This window comes from Cynocephalus volans, chromosome 2 (assembly GCF_027409185.1).
Source record: "Cynocephalus volans isolate mCynVol1 chromosome 2, mCynVol1.pri, whole genome shotgun sequence".
In the NCBI taxonomy this organism is placed as follows: domain Eukaryota; kingdom Metazoa; phylum Chordata; class Mammalia; order Dermoptera; family Cynocephalidae; genus Cynocephalus; species Cynocephalus volans.
In genome coordinates, this window is record NC_084461.1 from 194919426 (window position 1) to 194940162 (window position 20737).

A 20737-nucleotide genomic window follows, 5' to 3' on the forward strand; every position below is an offset into this window, starting at 1 on the left:
CTTCTCCCCTTTTCCCAGGGGTGTGTAGGTATGTGTTCTTTTCCTTCTACCCCACTTCCAAGTACACTTTTACAAATATTCATTAGATCTGTGTTTTTATTTTACCTCCATTCCATTCATATGAAAAAAAAATCAGTTTTACCCATTTCTCTTAAGAGCAGCATGCAGAAACGTCTTTTGACTTTGTATAGCACATTTACTATATACTAAAAGATCTTGCACATTGCTGCAGTAGACTTCCGTTACATTGTGCTGCAGGCTCTGCTGACAGTGTGCATAAGCATGGATTAACTTTCTCTCAGGACTAGGCTCATTTAGTTGTTCTGCAGAACACTTTTTGAAGCCCCTACTGTGTGCCAGAACTATTGTTAGGTGCTGGAGTGGGGACAGATTCCATGCTGTGGTGGAATTCAAATATCTAATGGATGTATTGTCTCATAAAGTGTGGCGCTTGGTGCAGTAGAGGTTTGTAGAAATGCTCTGCTTACTTGAAAGATGGAATGAGGCTCTGCCTGTGGAAGCTGTCACAGAATGGGGAGTATTGAACTGTTTCTCAAAGGATGTTATGTAGGAGTTTGCTGGGCAGAAAAGAGGAGGCTAGGCGTACAAAAGCTTGAAAGCATAAATAGTGCCTTTGGGTAACAGCATGGCTAAAAGCTTGCATGTATGGTAAGTGTGAATGAAGGAGAGGTGAGAAAGACCGGAAATGGGGCTTGGCCTTTATCCTGTAGAGAATGGGCCACTGAAATATTTGGTAAGAGTATTAGGCAAAGTGATCTGATTTGTGTCTTAGGAAGATCACATTGAGGAAGGGCAGGGCAGACTGGATATGGGTGAGACCGCTGAAGGTCGTGGAGGTAGGTATGTGAAAAGATAAGGGCGGGGAGTTGAGGCATGACTGACGTTATCTGGTGAATTTGATGCCTGGGTGAAGGAAGATGAGTCACAGTGGGCAGATTTTGTTCTCGCATAGGATGGATAGATTTGATGCCCCTGAGATGCGGGGGAAGAGGCAGCCTTGGGAGGGGAAACAAGGAGAAGGAACGAATTTGTTTGGAGCTTGGAATTTGTGGGATCGGCTATAGATTGCTTTTCTGAGGGGTGGGGGGAGCTGGAATTAGAGATTCACTGGGACACAGGCTGAGGACTGACTGGACCCCAGAGATCACCAGGATTTAGGGAGCAGGCCAGCATAAAAGGACCCCAGGGAGACAAGTCAGCAGAGATTTGTACAGCTGTGGCTGGGGGAGGAGAGATTTTAAGGCATGGGGAGTCAGGCGTGGAATGCAGGGAGAAGTCAGGCAGAATGAAAAGAGGCTTTTGTTGAGAGCCTTCCTTAGCTCATTCTTGATAGTCAAGTAGCTACAAAAGGTGATAAAAGAAGAAAGTATCTGAGTTTGTAAATGAGCTTGTAGATGAAGACAATATAAAAATGTTGCAAGGAGGCCAATGGCCTCTAAAAGAGCTTTTTATGCCAGTGGGCTTCAGTTCACCACCCTCTTTGGGAACAGCAGAAATTAGTCAGCTGAGATGACCTTAAGGCTCCTCCCAATCCCAAGAACCTGCAACTTGGTGGCTTCTTAATTTTGTGAGAGGGAGGAATATCCTCTAGTTCCTGAGGGTGCTGGAGAGATACCTACAGTGGCTATATGATGTTAGACTGTAGGGCTGCATCTCTGAGAGGGGGCGCACCTAGATTAGCAGTTCTGAACCTTATGAGCACAGACCCTTTCTAAAGTCTAAAACAGCATCTGGCTTGGACCATGTGTCGACCAAACATCCCCAATAAAAGAGTTCTGATTGGGTGGCCGTGGGACAGATATTCTCACATTGTAGAAATTCTTACTGGCTTTAAGTGGAAGTTGGATGTTACCCATTCCATTCTTGCCACAGATTCTATGGAAGTGAAACCCATCATGACCAGAAAGTTGCGAAGGCGACCAAATGATCCTGTCCCCATCCCAGACAAGAGGAGGAAACCTGCTCCTGATATCCACTTGCATCAAGCTTTAATCACTTTTTTTTTCTTAAGACTATTGAATCATTTGATAGAATATATGAGGATGCTTCAAAAAGTTTGTGAAAAAGTAGAATTGAAAGGCAATACTAATCTTTCCATGAACTTTTTGAAGTATGCTCATACATGGCCATTGTCCTACAGAAAATAGTAATTTTGATTGGAAAGCATATGTAAAATATTTATCCATGGGATAGGGATTTGCCATTTTATTATTGGAGTCCTCAATTATTTACTGCTTTTAGTAGGAGATATTTTTAAAGTAGCTACTTGGAAAAGTACTTTGTGTTGCAAGTTCAACCTCCTTTTAACAGTCCAAGATTTAGGGGCAAGTGAAAACTTGATGTGCCTTAATTTTTATGCCTGTATAATGAGAACAATTATATCTGCCTTTATGTACTTCAGTTATCTTTACCCCTGAAATAGTGGATTGCAAACTGTTCTTAAATTAAAGCAAATTTAGATTTGGTCAGACATAAAGAAGCCCTTTAATCATAAAAATGGTAACAGGAACAGGACACATAAAGAAGTATTGTTTCAATCCCTCTTGAGGAGATAATAAATAGCCATTTGCCCAGAATGCTTCAGTCGTTTGTCTGCCACCAGGAAGGGGTAGAACTTCAGGTCCCTTCACCTTCACAACTAAGGATTTAAGTGTCTGGGGACGATTAACCTTACCTTGATTTGTGTGGAAGTCTTCAGATGTTTGGAACAAAAGCACTTAATAAATTCAGGATGATATTCTTATTTTATTGTTTTTGTGCTCTCACTATTGTAGATACCTAATGAATCTCATTCTACCTTCTCATTATAGCAGTTTGTAAGGTGGGGGATGTGAAATCTTTTATATACCTGGGCACCACAACATTTGGCAGGAGAATTATAAATTTCCAAAGAAGTAGACTGTTATTGTAAAAACATCATTTAACGTAGTCACAGTTTGTAAATTCTGAAATACTGGTACCATTTTGTTGATTTCTGTTTGCTTGGAAACCATTCTTTTCAGACACATTCCTTTAACTTTCAACACCCCAGCTAAACTATTTGTTAACAGATGAACAGATCATGGAGGATCTGAGAACGTTAAATAAGGTACAGTTTGATTTTTTTGATTTATTTGAAAGCTCAGATTTGACATGAGTTTTCTGATTCACTTTGTTCACGTTACTTGTTAAATCATTATGATACCTTTGACACCTTAAGTTGCATCTGAAATGATTTTCTCTAAGCTTTTTTGTTGTTCTTCCTACAGCTTAAGTCACCCAAGAGACCAGGTAAGTACATGATGTTATTGACATTTGTGCAATCTTTTTATTATGCTGTTGGAAAAGCATGCAAAATACTTGTCAAGGAATTGTTGCACTTTTCAAAAATAAAATGTTCATTGTTTGCCTGAGAGTAGTCATCATGAAAACTGAAGGGGACCTTAAGTGCACCCTTTCTCTGATTTTTTTTTTTTTTTGCCTGCTCCATTATTTTTGTCTTTTTCTTAAGATTTATTGTGAAAGAGACAGTTGATTGGCTGGTAGAGGTTTCCTTCTGTGTAGGCATTAGACATCAGATTTTAGTACACATCTATTTTTGAAAATGAAACCAGGGGGTTTTTCTGGAGTTAAGTCCTAGGCATTACTGTTCCAGTTAGTTTTTTTTTTCTCGTGGCCTGGCTCTCCTAAGGCACTTGTAGGCTGCTCCCAGCCCCTGTTTATAGAAGTGGCCAGCTCAGTGTTCACGGTGGTTCCTTCTAGAACAGCAGTTGAATGTCCGTGCTAGGTTGCAAATTAGAATTCTGAATTGGTAATGTCTTTATTTGTTTTAAGCACTGTGATTACTCACACATCCCTCTACTCCCTTGAGTCTTGTGGAAGAAAAACAAGGTTCTTCTTTCTCTGGATCATATATTCCTGAGGGCCCCTGTGGTCCACAGAGATGTCCTGAACTTCTGAGGCATGATGGGGAAGGGGTTATGTGAGTAACTGTGTGAATTTAGATCATTTGAACTCACCATAGTTCTAGAAATTATTTCTTTTTTAAAGAGATTTTCATAATACTTGCCCTTTTTAACTTCTGGTGGTCACCAGGTTTTAGCCCCACTCTAAGTGACCTTATGCATTTGCACATTTGACTGTGACAGTTCCTGAGCCTCAGGTTTCTCTTCTGTTTGGTGAGGTTAATATTAATCTGTGCTACCTCACAGGGTTGCTTTGAGGATCAAATTAGATGTCATATATGAGAACGTTGTTGACTCCCCATTCGTTAACACTGTAAGGACTTGATGATCATGATTATGACCACATTCTGTTAGTGTTTCAGTTAATGTGTGTTGACTGGTGGACCTACATATTTGTTACATGCTTAGTCATTTAAATATCTTGGCTCTTCTAGCATCCCCATCCTCTCCTGAACACTTGCCTGCCACACCTGCAGAGTCTCCATCCCAGAGATTTGAAGCACGGATAGAAGATGGCAAACTGTACTATGATAAAAGATGGTATGTTATGGGAGAGTACAGACTCTTCATATGAGTCCCAGAAGAACCGTTTAGAAAGAGGGCTGGGGCTATCTATAGTTATTTCAGAGCATGGCTTCTGCTTTAACTTAACATGGTACTAAAAGGGGAATCCATTTAAAAATACATCAGTCATTTGATCAATACTTCTGTTAGATCTCTGAGAGCAGCATTTCCCAAAATGTGTTCTGCTGATGGTGGCCCCCCTTCCCTCTCCATGCTGCTGTCACCTTCTAGAATTTGCAGGCTGTTATCTTCGGTGGTGCCCCAGTGGACTGGAGCCAGGGTACATGTCCCCTCTGCCTCCTCTTAACTCTGTGCCTATGTGCTAAAGGTAGTAGGCATTCTGCAGATAAAAGGATTTTTGTGGTCAAATCAGTTTGGGGATGAATATGTTAATTAAGATAAATGGGTTTCTTCTTGGTGTAGGACTCTTTGGGTCCTGTGATATGCTAATGTGCCCTGTGAATTTCTAAGATATTGTTAGGTGTTTTTTATTTCACAAGATACCCTTTTCTCGTGCATCACCCTGCTGCAAAAGTGTTCCGGGAAACGTACCTGGGGGAATTGTATCCTAAAACATTACTAGTTTATTTATTTTATTTTATTTATTTTTTTCTTTCTTTTTTTTTTTTTAAAGATGACCAGTAAGGGGATCTCAACCCTTGGCTTGGTGTTGTCAGCACCACGCTCAGCCAGTGAGCTAACTGGCCATACCCTATATAGGGATCCGAACCTGTGGCCTTGGTGTCATCAGCACCGTACTCTCCCGAGTGAGCCACGGGCCGGCCCTAAAACATTACTAGTTTAGATTGAAGACTGTTTGAAACCTTCAGACTGCTAGCATTTTTCATTGGAAGGGAAATAGCAAAATAATATGAAAGAACCTTAAAAGCTCACTCATTTATTCATTCAGCAAACATTTGTTGTCTGCTCTGTTTTAGGTATGCTGCTAGGTATTAAATCACCCTGGATCCTGCCATCTTTCACAGTTCTTTTAATTCTGATATATTTCTATTCTTTGTCTATGTGCAGGCATATTCTTACTCGGTTTTAGTGGAAACATGGTTACATTCTGCCTTTTCACTTGGTTATATTGGGAATGTGTTTCTGGATTACTTTGTGTTCTCTGTAGTTATCATTTACAATGATAATGACCCTGTGAGTTTCAATATCTTTATTTTATATAGCCAAAAGTTCCAAGATTAGGGTGATGGTTTCTTTGAATTTCTGAGCTTTCTTGAAGAAAAAAGCTTAGCATTGTGTTAGTTGGTTAAATAGCATTGTATTTGTGAAAACTGCTTAGCGATCTAGTCATGCCTGAAATAAATCATTTTTACCTGTTAAGTTACAGTAAGTTAATTACTTAGTAGATGATGGAGGCTTGCTTTATTTATAAGCCTGATCTTAGTGACTTCTGTCCCTCTGATTTGGCTGCTGTTTGGCATTCTTCAAAAATGTCAGTTCCTATTGCATCTTATTGGTTATGAGAACATATCACCACTAGGTGGCAGGCCCTAACAACTCAACACACTGAGGGGCAAAATAAGATGAAAAATGTGTCTAATAATGAAAACCAAATAACCTTTAAAGATCAGGCCCACACATCAGAACCATCTTTGAAAATGATGAGATTTATCACTAACATTTTTACGGATCTATGAGTCTTAAAGCCATGTGATATTTCAAATGGTGTTCATTTTGTAATTGCGTTGCTTTGGATCTTCCTCTTACTAGGCTTAATCTTTAGAATTTATGAGATATCTTGAGAGAAAAAAATGCAGTAAAATAAAATTGTTTTTTTAAAGAAAGGATCCACAGTGACTGGTGTTTCATAATGTAAACAGAGTGGTCAGGTTTGATGTGTTAAAACTCCTAAGCATTTTGAAGGAATTTCACCATCTTTCTCACATTAGCAGCAGAAATTTTTAAAATAATGTCTTTGGAAGCATTTTACTTTTTCAGCGAATTTGAAGTTGCTTCTGTATTCTTTATGTTTTTCTTCTTTGGCCTTGGCAATCAGAGTTTATAGTGAGTCCTTGGACGGTCAGTCCCTGCCTTCCCTGATGCTAACTGCAAGGTGTTCCTGGGAGTCCTGGCCAGTGCTCTCACTTCTCAGCAGGCTGTTGATGTTTGGCTTTTGTATCCCTGTCAGTTTGGAGGCTTCGTTTTTCTTCTTCAGCAGACATGGCCTGTGGCTTAGAGGTCAACTGAATCGCTTTATGTTCTTTCAAATGGTGTGGAGTATTTTGGTGTAACAGTATTTTTGGCAAAATATGTTTCATTGAGTTTTAAATGGCTTCAGCAAAATGAATGTGATTCAGGCTTCCCATCTTGGCGTGAACAATTACCAAGCTACATTTCTTTTTGAAAGATAAGCATCTTCCTTCTGCCTTAGTCTTATACTGCTTTTAAGCCATTTTATATCACGCTGTAGGTTTGCTTCGTATTTTGATTTGGACTAATGATCAGAAAATACTGTGAAAGTAGCTGATATTTTAAAATAACTAACTAACTGATGGTACTGGCTGACTGCTTTTCCTTTGGGGCTGCTAATGTGAATCAGAAATGAAGTCACCCACTTGCTTAAGTGGATTTAACCCTCCAATCTTGAGTTGACACAAAAGACTGTTAACTCAAAACAATGAATATTTACAACTAGAATTGGAAATGAAGCATTATTATCAGGATTCCCTGTAGGATACAAAATTAATTCTCCCCTCTCCTGTCCCACTTTTGGGCCCACCTTTTAAAAAAATTGCTTTCTTCCAAAATAGTAGTGGTAATTCTAGTTCATTGGGTTTAATAGTAGTTGCACCAAGCTTTAAAAACTTAATTGTAGGGATTCTCAGGTCAGAATTTTCATTAGTAATAAAGTAATAAAGTCAATTTGGGGCTTATTCTCTGAGGCTGTTTAAAGTGGTTTTTTTTCAGCTGCTGAATTGCAGCTGGTAAAACAGGTTAATTGGCCAAAAAAATGTACATTTTTACTAATTATATATGATGTTGCTTTTTAACATTTTTTATGTCTTAAATATATTTTGAATTTTTTCCTTTTTTATTCTTTGAAATTGAAAAGTAAATTTGTATGTTAAGGTTGTTGTATAGTTTTCAGTTTCATCTTTAAAATCACCTATACAAACACTTTAATTTCCAATTACTTAATCTTTTCAGGGAATTCGAATAATTTAATAGATTTGATATCCAGGGATAATGGTTCTTTCAGACCTTTGTGTGGTACGTGAGAATCCTCTGAAGGCCCCAGAGACTGTGGTTCAGGAGGGACCTGGGGATTGATTGGTTTGGAAGTTGGCTGCTTTGGGAAGCATGCTGGCCAGCTTTCCTGTGGAGCAAATGGGGGCCAATGGTGGACATTCAAGCCACCACCCTTTTGTGATCCCAGAGGAGGCCAATTTGGGAGGTGGCGAGATGTCCAAGTCCCAGACCACTTCTCACAATCTGGTAACAGACCAGATCGCATTGTTTACTTCTGATGTTTACTTTTAAGCCAGTCAAATGTGTTAGGTTTGGGTTCTTAGCACAACTGAAGGAAAATACAACACATCTCATGAGAGTTGTTTGAATAGTCTTCAGCAACTTTAACAAATAGTTGTTAGAATAGGAGTTAACTGTTTTCTTTAACAGACCTTTGTGATGTTTTCTTTTTACCTTGTCTTTATTACTTAGGTATTTTCCAATACCATGACTTATAAGAAAATATTATTTACTTTTTTATGTAAGTAACACCTGTTTATTCTAGAAAAAAGAAAGCTATGTAATAAACAGAATACCATTCTTAATTTTTATTTTACCTTTTTATAAACTTTTAATATACATTTTAATATATAAATTTAATTTTTTTCTGTGTATATATGATAGACATGTAACTTGTATGTTTTATGACAAGCATAGGAACATAAATTTTTCACAGGAAAAAACAGTTTTTTCTCCACTTAGCAGTGTATTGAACATGTTTCCACACTAGTAATATACTTCTATATCACACCCATGACCTTTCTTGAGAGCTTGTTTGGAGGTTCTAGCAGGGGAGCGCAGCTACTCGTATACCCTTGACCGATACGGTCCTCTCCTCTAGCGGGGAAGGTTGTCCTCTTCGACCGAGCGCGCAGCTTCGGGAGGGACGCACATGGAGCGGTGAGGGAGGAAGGGGACACCCGCCTAGCCAGCCAGATCAGCCGAATCAACCCTGGCGATCAATGGGGTGACAGATGTCGCAGCCAGATCGCCCTCACATCCACCCATGACCTTTCTTTATTAAAATGTTTAGAAAGTAGTATCAGAATGACTTGAGGCTAGTTACATTTTGTTTTGTGTTTTTATCTCTTTAATAACTCACAAGCCCCATAGAATAACTGCGAATGTTATTCTCCTTCTGTATTTTTATTCTAACCATTACTCAAGACATTACTGTTTACGTAGGATAGTTGACTTAGATGTAGGAGAGAAAGCAAGGTCAGTTTTTGAGTGTTGCTGTGAACCAATTCAGCCTTTCCTCATGCATTGTGATATTACATGTTTAGCATAATGAAGGTCCCCAACCCAGTTAACTGACTAATATATGGCCAAAAGCAACTTGAAAACGGGTGTAAACCAATCTTGCTGTTCTAAATGCATTTATGATTTGATTTCTTTTAACAGGGTTTTTGGGAAGTAAATTGACTTGGAAACTTGAGTTTTCAGCTCCTAAATAGCAGGTTAGAGACTGCTTAGAGTCTAGATTGGAAAAAGCTCTTAGTGGGAGTGAAGTACATCCTTTACTGTGATATCTTGGCAGGAGGTTATTTCATTATACCAGTGGAACTAAATCTGCCTTCTTCCCCCAAGAAATAAGAAGAAGTTGCAGTGCTTTGCTGAGAGATGTGTTTTGGTGGAATTTACATAAATTGGTGGTTCTGTTTAACCAGATCTGTGCAGCCATAATGAACCAAAAGTTATATTCTTAACTGAGCTGAGGCTGACCCAGACCAGGGCTGCTAGCAGCTCAGCTGATGTTTTCAGCTCTTATAATCCAGCAGCTGCTCCTTCATCCTATGGCACCTGTTGTTGTCCCATCTGAGCTTTGGCCCTGGTGTCCTCACTTTCATACTGGGCTTTATTCCTGAACTTCTAGAAGTTAGAAGTGGCCCTACACTGTAGGCCAAGCTAGTAGATGCAGGGGCTGAAAGGGGAGCATCTGTCTTGCCTACCTCTATTCAAAGCAGCTTTCCCTGACTGTCCAGGTCAAATTAAATTCCCTTTGGTGTACATCATGACACTTAGAAGTTTGCCTAATTAGCATTTGCTAGATGTGATTATGTAATGATCTTCATCCCCATTGTATGTGTAGCTCTATGATGGCAGGGACCTTGTGGCCTTGTTTGCTGTTTTTCCCCAACTTCCAGCATAGTCAGTGGTACACAGTAAGTGCTTAATGAGTATTTTGAATGAGTAACTAAAGTAAGGGCAGCCTTCTTTCATGTTGATGACTGATTTCACGAAATAGAAAATAAATAACAGAAGAGTTGTTCAAGTCTAACTTTTTATTTTGTCGACCCAACCTTCAACGTTTTGGGTTGGGGCCGAAAAGTGAGGGCAGAGGTTTTACTTAAAATTTTTAATTTGCTTTTTGAACTGGGTCATAGAGTCCAAATATAGTGAAATATATAGTTTTCCAACTCTTTCCTCAGCTCCCTTTTTCCCCTCGGCAGAGGGACCAAGACAATATAAGTTTTAGATTCAGAAGAAGATTAGGAGGTCATCTAACTTAATCCAAGGATGGGAGCCTTTAAATTAAACCTTCTGAAATCTAGTCTCTTCCTCAAGTATAAATTATTACACTCCTTTAATTATATTTTTTGTTGTGGTTGTGTTTTGTTTTTGTTGGTTTGTTTTTTACTTCCTCGTTCCCTCGCTCCCTTTTTAAAAATTTGTGCCTTGTTTTTGGCAGGTACCACAAGAGCCAAGCCATCTATTTGGAGTCAAAGGATAACCAGAAGCTAAGCTGTGTGATCAGCTCTGTTGGAGCCAATGAGGTAGGGACTGTACTTGCTCATGCTTAGGAAAGCAAAATGTGCTCTGTGAAGTGTTGAAAATATGACAAACCTGAAATGAAAGTGCCATCAAGAAAGTACACTGGAGTCATGTCTTTCAGGTGGGTTAGATTCTAAAGTCAGCATTTTCAGGCAGAAATTGCACATAGTCAAAATCACCCTTGAAAATCTCTTAACATTTGCTAGCCTAGCAGTATATTTAGATTTGTGTATTCCTTGTGGTATTTGTAAATTCCCTCTGTAATAATTGATTTGGGAGCCACAGAAATAGACTACAGGAAAGAACAAAAGACAAGCTTGTGTGATGTCTGTACAGTCAAATCCTGCTTCTTTTTAAGGTAACCATCTACTGAGAATAGAGCCTGCTTATGGAGCATATTCTATCTTTGTTTTGTTATTTTTCTGGAACTTTCACATGTACTATTAGATTTGTTTCTTGCTGTGAGGGTTTAATGAAGCACCTGGCTCAGGGTCATATGCCCAGGTAAGCACTCGATAAATGAGTGCAGGCTTGATCTGACCCACACACTACCCTTTGCCTGCTGTCTTTCTGATCTGGTATGTCTGGTTGTGCTTCTGGACAATGAGCTGTGAGGCTCTTGCCCTTGGGTAGTGGTCTCCTTGAGAAAGTCCTGCAGGATGGGATCTGCTTTTAAAGTCAACTCAGAGGGTTACACCTAAGGAGGATGTGACTGCCCTGTGAGTTCTTCACCTGGCCCTCCATTAGGAGGGTGTCAGCAACGTGTAACTTATATTGTTAGTCGTTTAAAAAAAAAAAGTTTAAAACTTTAATAGTTGGATTGGCTTGATCTTTTATCAGTCCACAAATGTCTTCAAAGAAATTGATTTTTATGTGTCTACCCTCTGTAACTTATTCATGCCAGTGCACAGTAAGTCAAACGAAACTGGATTATGAAATAACTTAAGCCTCTTCTATTCTCCCAGCTTCCCGAATTGGAAATGTCCTGAAATCTAACTAGTTTGCAAAATGATTGTTTACTTAGAAGTTAGTGAGAGCCTTCCAAATAGATAAATGTCATTCTTCTTTGGGCTCAGAATCTGTATGTCACCTCAAGCCAAGTCAAAACCAGACAGGGGATCTAATAGACCTCTACTTTTCCTCAGCCAAGAGGTGTTGCAATTTCATGATGGAGCATTTACACCTGGCTGTGGGGGTTGCTCCACAAAGCACACGTGGCCTCCTAGCACCTCATCCTAATTTCAGAATCGGTGTATTCTCTGTGACACCTCAGGTTTTTCAGAAAAACAGAAATGCAAGTTAGATTTTTTCTTTCTTTCTTTGTTGAATATTGTCACTTTTTGAAACAATAGAGTGTCAGTGAGGTCTGACAAGGAAATGGTGACACCAAGACATGTGTCCTGGAAGGGAGAAGCCTGGGTGCAGTCGAGGCTTGCAACTCTGGTAATGGGGAAACAGTTCTCAGTTCTTGGAAGTTTTCCAGCTCATTTTTTCAGATTAAATCCTGAATGATACTAGGGCTGCTTGGCCTTAGCATAACTCGACTATGGGCAGGTTTGGTGGGTAAGTCCGAGCATGAGGGTGACTCCCCAGTTCGGCCCTCCTTGGCAACAGTTTTAGCTTAAAATGGTTCTGCCAGATCCTTTAGAGGCTTAGCTTCATGTGAGATCTTTAACTTTAAAAAATTTTTAAGCTAGTATGTTTGACTTTAAAATCTCTCTGTTGCTCAATGATCACATTAAAGAAATTGAGATGAAACTGAGAATAAACTTTTTTAAAATGTGAAAACTGAGTTGGAGAAGGAGGAGATAGAGCTGTAAACTTGTATATATGGGTGAGATGCAGACTTTTCAAAAAAATTGTGCTTTTGGCTCCACTTAATTATATGTTACAGAGAGATGGGTAAGAAGAGTCAGGGACTGGATTAGTAGAGAAGAGCAAGGGGTTTTAATGTCAGGTGCCAGAATTCGCATCAGGACAAGTGACTCTGCCTTGCTGAGCTTTGGTTTCCTCTTTATAAAATGTGGCTGAGGATAGTCCTTACTTTATAGGATGGAAAAGCTCAGCTTGATCAGCACATTCATTGTCTGGCACACAGTAAGAGCACAGTAACCCTTGCCCAGGTGTGTCAGGCGACTGAGGCGGCAGCTCTCCTTCCTATCCTGGCTGCTAGGATGCCACTTATTGAGTGAACTTGTCAGCTCTGGCAGTCCCCCTGCTGCAAGAGTTCATTCTCAGTTCTGCAGAAGAATGCGTCTGCCCTATAAAATGCCAGAAATCTGATACCGTCTGTGGGAGAGGGATATGGTGAGGAGTGGGGAAGGGCTGTCTTAAGCTATTCAACCTTCTCAGGATCCTAATTGGGCCCTACCTTACTCATGGGTATCTTTTTTATTGTTGGTATTTTTTTTCCTTCCTTTTCTGTAACAACCATTAGCCTTCATTGCCAGGAAACCAGAGTATTGAAAGGTTATATAATATGGAAGTCCCTTGGGGCAAGAAAAATATTTTCAAATTCGATTGGAAGTTTGTGTTTATAAATATATCTCTCTTAACTGTTGATAACATTGTAGTCAAACCAAATCAAAAGGAGTCCTTAAGATCAAGGCAGAAATGGAACCCAAGATTGTTGTGCTTTCCATTTTCTTAATCAAAGATCTGAGAGAGAAATGGCTGGGAGAAAGAGTTCAAGATTGATGCCTGTTCCTTATACCAAAGTGTGCCTTTAGGTTGGCCCAAGGACGGTGAGGTGCTTGTGAAGCCTTCACAAGTTTAAAGGGTTCATTTGAGCAAGAGGTCACCAGTTTTCTGCCCACATCTAACTCATGAAAGTATTTTAATGCTTCGGAAGATTTTTTCTTCAGTATTTCTCAGTCTCTCTCATCTTGTTCTCTCTCCTCTTCCTTGCAGATCTGGGTTCGGAAGACAAGTGACAGCACTAAGATGAGGATCTACTTGGGCCAGCTTCAGCGTGGGCTCTTTGTGATCCGCCGGCGGTCAGCGGCTTGACTATCTACAGTGTTCTTCCCTTGATCCTTTTTCTGGAGTGGTTTTTATTTTTGTCTTGTTTCATTTTCTTCTTAATAGAAAATTTTTAACTTACTGGGAATAGCTGCTTGGCCTTGGAAATGGACAACAGTGTTGTGGATTCTGCAAGGCACTTCTGTGGCTGGCCACATCCATCCTTGTGTCACTCTTTCCTGCCTTGACCTCTTCCAGACGTCAGTCACCATGGGACTTTTTTACTTTCAGTACAGTTGGGGGTTTGATTTACTTTCCTTTTATTTCTTTATTTTTTCCTTATACTTGGTCTTTTTTTAAACCTCCTTTAAGTTTGAAGGTACAGCTCTTTTTATTTATGTTTAGGTCTTTCTACCATGAAGAAGAACAGGAAGGAATATAACTCTGCAGTGCATTTTCATGTTTTGAATCTGATTTTAGTGGATCATGTAGCCACTTTACTTGTCAAGCCCGATTCACTGTTTCCCCAGAAGCTGGGGACAGAGGTCCTGGCAGAAGGAGATTAATTCTCTTGGCTTTCAGCTTTCTTGAAGAAATAAATGTCTTGTGTAACATCTGGCACATGCCATCCATTCCACTGGCTGAATGACAGAAAAATTTGCCTGGGAAACTGCACTGAAGTAAATGGGTTTGTGGAGAGGGGTGGACTTTTCATATTCATAATGTGCTGAAGTTGCCATATTTAAATGTTAGTTAATGCAGGTCATTTATTCAAACACATTTGTCCAGCTCAAGCTGGAACAAGAAGTGGTCATTTCAGAAGTTTTCGTTTATAATTCCTTTCTCTCCCCTGTTCTTAAATAGATAGAAGTAGTACATGCTGCAGCCTGATTTGTCTGGGTAATCTCTTGTAGGTGGGGAGTGAGTTTGATTGTGCAGTAATAAGTGATCTATAGACTCTCAAACATAAATCAAATTTCACTCTTGTTGCTCTTGCCATCATTGCACATGGGCCATTCCAAACCTATTAGAACCTTGGTGTCAGGCTCTGGGCACTCACAGCCTCTCAGGAGATCTGGCCCAGGTTGAAGACAAAGAAAGCTCTGCTGTTGCTGCCACTAAACCCACACTCTTCCTGATGAGTCCTGATGAAACCTCCTTGCCTACATGCAATGCTCCTTGCCCTCATTCCCATGATTGGAGAGATGATTCATTGGGTGATGGGGTTTACTATACTCTAGTTGCCATGTTGACATGTTTAAAGAATTTGGGGGTAGAGCAACTGTTAGCATTTCTGTGGGCAACCAGTAGACCTTCACATCCTAGAAAATCTTCTAAGGAATTCCCTTGGTCTCAAGTGATTCTCTTCATGTTGTCTCTTGATGTACCTTCCCCAAAGCAAGTTGGCTGTGACGACAAATAAATCACCTCCTCCTAAATTCTGCCTTCTATAGAGACCAAACCTTACTGACTCAGAGTAGACACTTGTACAGATATATTTTATTTTAATTTATAATTCATTTTTTCTCATTTTTTTTTTCTTCTGGTGTTGGAGAAAACAGGATAAATGATGCTGTTTATCAAAAGTTGCCTGGGCGCTCTGTGTTTCTTCTCTGCCCTCTAACACCCCATTGTTATGATGTTTACTATAATGAACCAAGTCCACGGTAAACAGAGGCTTCACCTTTTCTTTGTTCTTGGTAGCTCTTGCTTGAATTGTCACTGTGATGTGTATAACATCGCATGTCAGGTAGCCCTTGGTTATCATCTAGTGCCCTGTGATGGAAACTTATTTAGGTATATATTTAATACGTTTTGTCATTGAAGGTTTTTTGTTTTTTTTAAAAATTATCTTTTTTGTCCTTATAAACAGTATACCAAAGTTTGTTTTTATTAGAAAGGATCATACTGATAACCACTGGAGCTGGTGCATTGAAGCAGCAACACGTTGCCTTTTTTTCTTGCCTTTTCTGATGGCACCTTTGTGCTTTTGTGAAGTAACTATTTGAACACCAGGGTATTGGCGCTTTTGCCTTCTCTCTCCTATAACTTTTGAGGGTGTTTGAGGCTGTGCTTAGATACGATCTCAACACCCCCACTCCCTCCACTGCCTTCTCCTCCTCAGTGTCCTCATCACCCCTAATTATGACCTAGTGAAAATGTGGGCACATGTGAAGTAGACTTGAGACACAGCATAGTAAACTCTGTTCCTAATCTCAGATGGTTTAATTTTTTATTCAGTCACCCCAGAGGTGAAAAATCAAGAGTTGAGCTATTCTGACAGGCCTTGGTGACCAGGGGAAGTAGAAGCCCTTTTCTTAGTAGATGGAGGCACTTCTGTGGTGGTCAGAAGCTTAACTAAGAGGGGAAAACAGACTTTGAGATTCCCGAAATAAGAGGAGGCTGGCTTTTAGCCTAGGTGGCCATTCTTATTCCGAAAGGTCTTTGTCTCTCAGTAGACCCCAGGGCATCAGGTGAATTCTTAAATTCAAACTATTTCCTGCAAGTGATACTTTGAAAAAGGTTGGTCAAGAGAGCTCTGATCAAGAACTTGTACTTGTGTTTTGTTAGAGGTGTCTGCCTCAAGTATTTATATATAGTGTTTGCTATGGATGTGTCCCAGTATTTATTTTACCTCTGCTTGAGGGTATCTGAGTGCCCCCTCCTTCTTTTCCGAGTTAGTGTCCTCTTGAACAATTTCCAGATAGATTTCTGTAGCCATACCAAAGCCAGGATATTTTCATTCATTTGGATACTGGTATTTACAGATCTCTAACTACCTAACTTAATTTTTCTTTTTAAACTTCTAACTGGGGCCAGTGTAAGATCCCCGAGGCTGATCTGCAAATCAAGCTACATGAATTTGTGTATTGAGACCCTGTGTTCAGGATTGGGTGGCTTTTCTAAGAGAAATATGTGGGATGGGGCAGGGTTGATTGCATTTTTCTAACCTAACCTTTGGCTGGGGGCTGGGATGGATCCTATTTTTTACAGTATTTTTAGTTTAGTTTTTTTTTTTTTTTTTTAACATTTCCTTTTAGCCTTGAATTTTTACTGAATAATTTCCTTCTGGTTTGAAAATTTTGTTTCTCATCTGGGAATTTGAAATCTCATTACTTAATGTTACACCAATTTTTTCAAAGAGTTCAAACCATTTTAATAACTGAACATGATAAATTTGCAGCCATTTCAAGCAGTTGGTGGTCTTTTTATATACAACATCATTAACTGGTACCTTTAAATGTCCTGAGAGTTGAATGTAAAATGTAAAAAATATAGTTTTTTTTTTAATATCAATAAACTTTCAAAGAGAAAACCAGCACGTAGCCTGTCTTGTATCCATTGACTTGATAGTGATTAAAATTTTAGGTTTTCAGTTCATCGATTATTGGGAAAGGAAGTTGGAGAGGAAGGGATATACCAGACATTTACTTAGTGAAGAACAAGGTATAGAATGATGTCAGAAAGGCTAATACTCAGTTTTGTAAAGTGCAGTCTAGGGGTGTTGACCCTTAAATATAGTGCACTCTCTCCTTGGTAATGATAAAAGAATCTAAAATTGATCTTAGGTGGAAAAACCTGGAAGTAAACTCATGATTGAGGATGATATTTTTTTTGTACTCGAGAGCAGTACCTACCAACTCTTAACCAAAAAGTGATAGTATTTGTATTTCTCCCTATTTGTGGATAAGCCCACAAAGCTGCTTGCTGCCACAGGTGACCAGCTTGGCATGTCTGTTACTAACTGTGGCACAACCGTTGGGAAGGACTGCTTTATGCTTTAGGTAATAGGGAGGGGTAGTTCTTATTTTTTAAATATTTTATTGTAATATAACATTCATACAGAAAAGTGCACAAGTCTTTTTCTACAAATTGTATCTTTTTTTCTACAAATTGTAGAAGTTGTTGAAATTTCTCAAAGTGAACTCATCTATGTAATGAGCATTCAGATCAAGAAAAAACGTTACCAAGACTCACAAGTCCCTTATGCTTCCTTCCAGTTGCTTACCCTCCTGACTAGTTTTCTCTTTTAATTACCTTAACCTTCGAGCTCTTAAACTGCTGGTATGGGCACTTTATATATGTTCTAGAAGAGTGAGGAACCTGGTAAAGGCTAGGGATTGACCAGGGATGTAAGAGCTGGCAAGAAAGGATATGACTAAATGGGGAGGGGGGAAACATTCAGGTCAAGCCTCTCACCCTCCTGTTTGTTACTAAGGCAAGTGGAGCTTACCCTTGATATTAATAGAACTTACCTTTTCTTGAATACCTTGTATATGCCAGGCACTATACTAAACCATGGGAGACATTTTCTCATTTAATTTTCATAATCTATGAAAGAGTATTAATACTCTGGAATTTAAGGCTGGCTTATTAATCAAGCCTGACTTAATTCTTCTATGAAACCCAGGGATCAGCATTGAACGTAGCACATAGTAAATAATCTGTAAATGTTAGTTGGCACACATAATGTTAGTGTAAAATGATGGGCAAAGGCAAACTGATTAATAATAGCTCTGCTAGTTGCTGTGCCCTTCATGTGTTATCTCATTTAGGCCTCAGAATACCTCTAGGAATAGACTTGGTATCACCAGTTTTCATAAGAAGGAAACAGACTCCTTTAGTTATAGGTGGTTCTGTAAGTTCTCTAAGGTCACACGGTAAGTGGCAGAGGCTGGATCTTTTGGATTCCAAGACAAGTTTCCTAATCACTACAGTTTGCGGTCCTTTCCTTTTCTTCAGCACTTCTCTGGGAGGTTTTTTGTTTGTTTGTTTGTTTTTTAATCTTTCACCTCATATACATGTACTCACAGAGCAAATGCTAGAGGTAAAAACACTGTTATTTGCTAGGACCCTTATACCTGCTAGATAACTCTGGATTTCTCCCTTGGCGTTATAGCTGAGAGAGTCACGATTATCAGCCAGGATGTTGCTTTCCGTTGATAACGCTTGAGTATAACCATCCTAAAAAGGAAGGAACCATTTAAAATGTAAACAGCTATCAGTCTTGATGGGACCTACTTTATCAATAAGCAGCATGAAAGCCTTTGGAGGAAAACATGCACCCGTGTTTTTCCAGATCACTTTTTTCCTCCCTGCCTTATCTATGGTATAAGGAGGAAGGGTAGGAGCCATAGAACTGGTGTCTAAAATTGTAGATGGAAAGCTGGACCTTTTTATGTCATGTCCTGTGGATGCACAGTAATGGAACAATACACCAGTTCCACGTCACTTGCTTCAAACTGCTCAGTTCCAATCAGTGAACTGCTTAACAACCAAATCCGGGGTTTGAAGTCTTTGGGTAGAGACAGGAATAAAACCAATTTCTGGTATCTTTCACTGTTGTTAGACACACTTTAAGCCCCATCCTTGGTAAGGCTAAGCAACTTTCCTGCTTTTAAAAAGAACGTTCTAGATGAAAGGAACTAGAAACAGGCACCATTTCACTCTCTTTGGACATAGTGTCATTAATTATTTTTTAGGAACTTTGGTGTTTGCCAGAATAGATTTTTTTTTTCTTTTCGGAAATGACTGTTAAGACAAGATATATGTTTAGGAGGATCCTTAGGGAAGAGAGGTAGGTAAGATACGGCATAGGTACCTAGATGCTTACTTGATCCCTTTACCCATTGAATCTGTGTTTGCTCCATTACTTGAGAGAGACAGATCTATAAAATAACATTCACTGTACAGATATGGGAAGACCAGTAACCAGAATCTTAAAGATTCTCTCCCCCATCTCTCAGAAGTTGGAGACTCAGCAGTGTGTTCTATTTTTCTGTAGGCTGATGCTCAAATCTGTTGGTATCACTTCTGCATATGCTAATGTTGTGGACGGGCAAGGAGTTAAAGTAGCTGGTTTTCCAGAGCCAGCTAGGAAAGCAGTAGGAAACAGTAGGTATTGAAGGTAGGAGGACAGCTGCCCCCTGTTAGCAAGCCTCTGCAGATAATCAAGAATTGCCTTTATTTCACCATGTTTTTTTTTTTTTTTTTGGCAGCTGGCCATAAGGGAATCAGAGCTTTTGACCTTGGTTTTATAACACTGCTCTAACCAACTGAGATAACCAGCCAGCCCTCATCATCTATTTTAATAAATATTCAAGTGTTTACTGAGATGCAGTGTGGCATTGTGGCTTAGAGCAAAGGCTTTAGAGTCAGGATCTGAATCTGGCTTTGCCGCATAACTAGCTTGATGTAACCTTGGACAACTTAATTCTCTGAACCTCATCTGTTAAATAATATCTACCTCAGAGATGTTTTTGAGGATTCTAATAATGTTAATATAGCACTTACTATGTGCTATAAGTTACACATATTAACTCATTGTATCTTCATAACAACCCTACGAGGTAGATACTATTATAATTCTCATTTTGTAGTTCAGGAAATCGAGAAACAGGTTTAGTAACTTACCCAACATCACACAGCTAGAAAATGGCAAGCCAGGATTCTGAGCCCACGCCGTCTCTCTGGAATCCCTGCTGTCATTCACCGTGCTGTACTGTGAGGTATAGATAGCACAGGGTTGGACACAGTGACTGCCCAGTCTCTGGAGACTGTCCTTACTGTTGCAGTTTTTGTTGGGTACCATTTGTCTACATCCTGTCTTTGGATGTTAGTCTGAGTGCCGAATCCTAAGAGACCAGAACAGTTTCAGGAAGCTTAGCACTAACAGACTATGAAGGTAAAGCTGCTGGCTTTAGATATCATGCTGGGCATCATCTACAAATGGATTGTGACTGCCCAATGTGAGGGGAGAAGGGTCCTAAGGCCCAACTTCTGGTATAGCAGGAAGGAGTGGCCTAATCAATTAGTTTGTCTGCATGGGCAAGGAAGCCCATTCATTTACTATTCTTGATTCACTTTGACCCCTTCATTTGAAGAGGAAAATAACTGAGACTCAGAGATGTTAGATGACTTGCCCTAGGTCATATGGCTAGTTACAGGCAATTCTACAGCTAGAACACAGTCAGGACAATTATTTGAGGACCCGCTTGCTCCAGGCTCTGTGCTGGAAAGTGTAGTGGACAGCCCACTCTGTGACCTGGATAATTCGTTGCCTCGGCTCATCTTTGCCTCTGTGCTGACAGTGGAGGTGTTGGAGGTCCCAAGGTTGTAATCCTGGGCCGTCCCCTCATTATCCTTGGGGCAGCTACTTAATCTCAGTGTGTCTTGGTGTTAGGGTACACTCATCCCATTGTGCTCAGGACTTTCCAGCTTTA

At 39.7% G+C, this 20737-nt stretch overlaps 1 protein-coding gene across 1 annotated transcript in view; it reads left to right on the plus strand.

Annotated features, from left to right (window-relative positions):
- SUDS3 (SDS3 homolog, SIN3A corepressor complex component) overlaps positions 1-16760 on the plus strand; it is a 40327-nt gene extending 23567 nt beyond the window's left edge. Inside the window, exons 7-12 of the mRNA XM_063085869.1 lie at positions 1894-1989; positions 3048-3109; positions 3270-3291; positions 4400-4505; positions 10471-10555; positions 13464-16760. Of these exons, the coding sequence (XP_062941939.1) occupies positions 1894-1989; positions 3048-3109; positions 3270-3291; positions 4400-4505; positions 10471-10555; positions 13464-13562 (470 nt within the window). The 3' untranslated portion in view covers positions 13563-16760. The remainder of the gene's footprint in view (positions 1-1893; positions 1990-3047; positions 3110-3269; positions 3292-4399; positions 4506-10470; positions 10556-13463) is intronic.
- Positions 16761-20737: the final 3977 nt, after the last annotated feature.